The 6,000-nt window shown below is 36.1% G+C and overlaps 1 protein-coding gene across 3 annotated transcripts in view; it reads right to left on the bottom strand.

The window, feature by feature from the left end:
• Window positions 1–3,533: 3,533 nt before the first annotated feature.
• The window catches only part of LARP7 (La ribonucleoprotein 7, transcriptional regulator), a 28,223-nt gene continuing 25,756 nt past the window's right edge, over window positions 3,534–6,000 (bottom strand). The window contains exon 13 of one of the 3 annotated variants that reach the window (XM_036920833.2): window positions 3,534–4,571. In XM_036920833.2, the coding sequence (XP_036776728.2) occupies window positions 4,449–4,571 (123 nt within the window). In that variant the 3' untranslated portion in view covers window positions 3,534–4,448. The remainder of the gene's footprint in view (window positions 4,572–6,000) is intronic. The other 2 variants (XM_036920831.2, XM_036920830.2) reach the window with 2 other exon arrangements.

The raw sequence follows: 6,000 nt of genomic DNA, 5'->3' as shown, positions 1-6,000 counted from the left end.
CAGCCCAGATGCTTGTCATTTTTATGCTTTACAATCTTTCTGTGTGTTTCCTCTTTGGTGGCTTCTAAATAGGAAACAACTAACTTATACTTATGACAAGCAGTGGCATTAGCATTTGAGTCTCCTATAGAAGACAGCATTGAGGGCTGCCATGTACTCTGTTTAGCTCGAAGAGCAAAGAAACAGAATCAGTCCCAGTTCAATAGAGACAACAGTCATGTGAAGCAATTTAAGGAAATTAACAAAGACCATAGTAAGAAGCACCACAGAGCATAAGGGATGAGGGAATACTCAGTGAAAAAGAGATCTGAATGGGAAGTTTTGGATCAGCACTTAGAGGAAGTGATGGATATAGACTGGCCAAGAGTGGGACAGCCATTCCAGGTTTAGAGAATGGCCTTTCCAAGAGCTGAAAGAGAGGAACTAGCAAGTCATGTGCTGGGTACTATCTGCCAATTTACTTGTCTCCAGAAGGTCATGCTAGGGAATCACAAAGGAGGAGGTTGGAGAGTTGACAGGGAGCCCAGAGTGCTAAACTGAAAGATATGGTAACCAGTAAACAGGGGTTCCTGATAGATTCACAAATGAGGCAGTGATGTGATGAAAACAAACAAAAAAGTTGACATCCAAAATGAATATTAATATAGAAGTAAAATCCTGGGTTTATATTGTTGCCCATATAAGCTACTTAAAGCAAGAATCATTGTGAATAACATATATAATAATTATTTGCACTATTATCTCCTTTATATATTTAAAGTGTTTTAACAACTTTCTACCCTATTTCCCCCAGCATCACAGTGTAAAATACTACTGATGTACATTTGTGCTGGAAACAATAACCCCTGACTGGCACACTAAATTCTATCATTAGAAGTAGTTAAGTTTTTCTGGAACCAATCCTAATGCTGTATTTCTGAACTACATGTCTGAACCCCTTCTACTTGCACTGAGCTATGAAGGCTGTACCACTTAGCCTTAGCCAAACCAGGCAAGCTACTTAGTCAAACTTTACATATGCTGTCAGCTTCATTAAGGCAATTGCTCCTATACTTTCATTTCACCATCTTTAACTGAAGCAGTAACAAGGCTGAAAATGGTTCTTAAAAATCTTGTTATTTTAAATATGCCAAAAATATTAGATATAAGGAAAAATGTGATGCTATACTGTCCAGTACTAATCCTGAGTTCTACTTTCTCTTTTTAATTTCAATATTCCACATGTATAAGAAGCCATATATAATTGAGCTATAATTGCTCACTCTGGGGTCCATATAACTCAAGGATACTATGGTGAATTTAATCAAGAGCAGAACTGATGGTAAAAAATCAGTGTAGGAATTTTGCCAAGGCTTAGTAGCCTAGGAAGTAATGATTTCAACGTAAAACTTTTCCAAACCCCTCAAGGACACTAAGAGCTGGGAGAGCAAAGAATTGAAAAGATCCCCTGGAGTTAGTTCAACATGTTTAAGGGTCAGCACTAACTTTTTAGCCAAATTGTATCAAGTATCGAGAAATGAGGTCTGAGCTTTGAGATTAAGTCATTGGGATTGCTGAGAAAAGAGGTGTAATGATTTCCTACTTGATGTAAGCCAAAGAGAATCACTAGGAAGATTCCTTGCTTAAGGATTCATTATCATTCTTATATTTTTTTCTCCGGTCCCACTATTTCAGTTCCTCCTGTGGTCCTATGGGCCCATCTACTGTGATGGAGTGAGAAAACATGTACATTGACCTTAAATAACAAATCTGACAAGCTCAAAAGGAAACAGGGAGAAAACGAGGGAGACAAATGAAGAAAAGGAGAGTGATAATTAATTAGGATGGAAAAATCTTAATTGGGAAATGGAAACATGCTCTTCCATGACTTCACTTTCCACATTCTTTTCTAGTGAGTGTGAACATCGAAATACACTGGAGTGTGCCTTAGCATTGAAAGATTCACTTGTCATATGACCTGACCCTCATACACATTGGTGTCTGCCTGAGAGAACAGGGGCTCTTTTTAACAGTGGTAGGGAGATTGGCCCTTTTGAGCTTAAAGAATGAATTTTTCCAATGAGGCATATTCCTGCGGGATTTTTTCCCCTGGGATAAATGGGACTTTTAGTGGTGTTTCTCTTTATTGTTGGCTTTAGCACCTAACCCCAGCATCTGGGACCACTCCACTTGTCCTGTGACTTCGGGTAAGTAATTAAACAACTCTATAGGCTTCTGTTTCTCATCTGCAACATAAGGAATATTTACCAGATGCTTGAATGTCTCCTTGCACACAAAAGCTTCCATTCGTGATCATTCCAAGTGCAGCCCTCCCACCTCAGGCCTGCCCATCCCTGCCTCGAAAAGAATCTGAACTTTGGAACCATCAACAGAAATGTTTAATCTCTGCAGCTGTCCTTGGGTTCTCCAACCTTATAGGAGGAGAAAAGGGACTTTTTGTTCCTAGTTAGATCTCAACAGCAAGTAGAAGGGATGATAATTATTTAATATTGCAAACATTTATTACAGAGATTAAAGAAGTTTCCTAAATGAATTCCCTATGTAGATTTGAGACTGAGTTTTGTTTTGTTTTGTTTTGGTATAAAAGTGTTATTTAGTTAGAATGAAAAAGAGACTAAGTTTTTATGTTTCCTTTATTGATTCATAATGGAAACTGTGCTTTATAAGGAAAAAACATAAGAAAAGAACTTAAAGAAAATGAGGAATTTATACAAAGAACTAAATAAGAAGAAATTGAAGACAAGAATGAGAAAAGAAAAATGAGTAGAAAAAAAAAATAGGTCAAAGAAATGTGTAAAATGTACCAGTGAAGAAAGATTACTCAGGCTTGCTTACAGGTCAGTCAGTAAGCATTTATGGTTCCCCTTTCACTGTGCACTTCAAAATGATACTTATTACGTTGGGACCTAAAAAACTCTTTAACGTTTTTCAATAAATTTCACAAGTACTGGGGTGGGTGGGGAGGGTGAGGGGGATAATGGGGCATGAAAATCTCACTCATAAGTTGGTCATGGGGATAGAAGTGCAACAAGGAGAATATAGCCAGTGGTTTTGTAACATCTTCCTATGTTGATAGATAGTAACTGCACTAGTGGGGGTGAGGATTTAATAATGTGTGTAATTGTTGAACCACTCTGTTGTGTACTTGAAACCAATATAATATTGTATATCAACTATACTTCAATTAAAACAATAAATGTGTAGTGCTTGTATTACAAGTAAGTACCTGTGTTAGCTTTATAATGAATATAATTCAGAGACTTAAAAAGTGAAAGTCTACACCCCATCCTACTTTTCAGACATACCCACTGTTAATAGTTTGGTTTATATTTGCCCACATTTTTATATGCATATACAAACTTTATATCTATGTTTATTTATAATTGTTTTATATAAGTGAGATCATTCTGCTCTTCAACTTAGTTTTTCATTTAACTGTATTTATTTTATAATCAGAAATAAATGAATATCCACTATATAGTATGTAGAATTAAATACATTAAATACAAGTTAAGCCCCTCTCCCACACTCATAATCAAACAGGGTTATAGGGAGATGACTTCCAGGTCACCTGGAAAACCAAGCTAGTTAGTTTCTGGTTGGGGAGGTTAAATATATAATAGAGAATATGGGCCATTAATAAACTGGTAAATCTATTTATTCATTGACGTTAAATAAGGTCATCTTTTCTTCTTTAAAAGTAATCTAAGAGAATTTGATATATTAAAGCTGAGCCTAATATCAGATCCATCTAAACCAAGATATGTCCACAGAAGCAGAGAGCAGTCCTGAGGACTAGAGTCCTGGGTAGGATCAGTGGGGCATGCAAGTGAAAAGCATGATGTGTTCAGAAGCTTACAGACAGCTTATTCTTAGAAAGGCAATGTTTTTAATCAGATGACTAAAATATTGAACCTGCAAGTGGGAAGAAACAGTACATACGAATACTCATGCTGGCATGGATAAAGAGCAACAGTTCAGCTGGTGCTCAGATGCATGACAGGCATATTCACAGCTAACTAAGATTTACAGTGCCTTATAAATGTCTAGTAAGGTCTTTCCTTCCTTCTAGTTTCTCCTATTTCATTTCGAATGTGGAGGGTTAGGCCCTTTGAGGGGTGGGAGAGGGCTATGCCCAGAGTACTTCAGTATATGATAATGATGTCAATTCATCAGCCATTCATTCTGTCAAGCCTGCGTTAAATGTCCTCTGGGAGAACCACTGCAGGAGCTCAACTTACTTGTGAGAGTACTACCACCCAAGAGAGAAGATGATTCTGGGCCCAGGAGCACACTGACTCGGTGTGGTTCGATGCCCAGCCACCCTGGAGAGTCTTGGCCACCCTTCCAGGTCCGACTTACATGCTTGCCTTTGGCTCTGGTCTAGTCAGTCATGGTGATGGTAGCAAGGTAGTTTCCTGACATGCATGGCACAAACCACCTCAGCTTTACAGGAGGGGGGAAAAAAAGCTTTTCAGAATATTTAGGAGGCCCTTACTTAAGAATCCATGGTCCACCTCTTTTGTACTCCACCTCTTCTTGCCTGTCATGAACACTTCTATGATGTTACCCTAAGAACACATAAAAATCAAAAAACAGAAAACTGAATATGAAGCAACAAGATTGATTAATAAGTTGTTATAGATGACACAATGGCATGCAAATAGATTTTTAAAGATGATGATGCTATTTTTGACAGTTGGTGAATGATTAACATTTGCCAAGCATGTGCTAGATGGTAGACAATACTACTCTCTATTTTGCAAAGTAAAAACCTGACTTGGAGAAAATAGTATTTATTGACAGAAAAATCTTTACAGTATACTATTCAGTAAACATAGGAAGTTGTGAAATTGTAGTAATACATATAGAATTTAGGTGATTTCCTTTCTTTTTTGTTCTTACATATTTTCTAATTTTTTCCTCAGTGAGTTTGTTATTGATGAAACTGAAATATAATAACAGGAGTTTTTTTTTTTTAAGAAGAAGTTTTTTAAATTAAAACTTTAATGTTATTTTTCAGTACTTGAGATAATTAAAAAACGTATCTTCATTCCTTTATTTAGCCTTTCTTCTTCATTCTTTGTCAAACATTTTGGCTTATTTTTTTAAAATCTAGAGACAGGGCAAATAGAGTTGGTTTCCTTAGTAATAGCAACTAAAGCTCTCAAACATTCTTTTCTTTTTGTTTTTTCCACTACTTTCTTTTAAAAGTGTTTGGATTTCCTGAGTAATAGATATGCATACTAATTATCAGTTCAATTTTATTCTAGGAGTTTGAAAATGATGACTGTGAAAACAGCCTGGTTCAAAGTTTAAACTAACAATTTTAAGTGGGTCACCAGTTACTCCTAGAATCTCAGACACTTTTCAATACTGTAATTTAAGTTCAAGGGTTGATGATATTGCACAGATGTCAACAAGGGCTCTCATATTAAACATGAAGATTGTTATTTGGAGGATTCTTCAACTTTCTATTCATATTTTTAAAATTAAATAAGAGGAATGCATGTTTACTAAAATATGTGAACAGAACATAGAAGTTTCCCTTTAATTCTTCACCAAAGAGGTTACTGATACCATTTTTCTGTACATTATTCTAGAATGTGTTTAGTGTACAAAACAGCACATACAACGTTTTCTTAAGGCAGATGTGTTCTCTTGAATATGTTTACCCAGATGGGCTCACACTATATTACTGACATGAAAAACATCTTTTCTCTACTGCAAAGTATTCAATTGTATAAATGTAGCATAATGTAAAGAATTAATCCATTTTTGATGAATTAGGGTTTTTCTTTTAGAAACAATTCTGGAATGAGCAAACTGGTAACACAAAAGAACAACTACATGTTTGATTCTGCTTAAATAAAGCACAAAATCAGGTGAAAGTAGTCTATGCTGTTAAGAGTCCAACCTTGGTGGAGGGAGAAGTGACTGGAAGAAGGGTTTCTGGGTACTTATAATAATCTGTTTCTTTATTTGGGTGCTGGTTACCCA

The sequence above is a fragment of the Manis pentadactyla genome, chromosome 5 (genome assembly GCF_030020395.1).
Source record: "Manis pentadactyla isolate mManPen7 chromosome 5, mManPen7.hap1, whole genome shotgun sequence".
NCBI lineage: Eukaryota > Metazoa > Chordata > Mammalia > Pholidota > Manidae > Manis > Manis pentadactyla.
The sequence above is the reverse complement of the archived record's forward strand: the minus strand, read 5'-3'. Positions and strand labels throughout refer to the sequence as shown.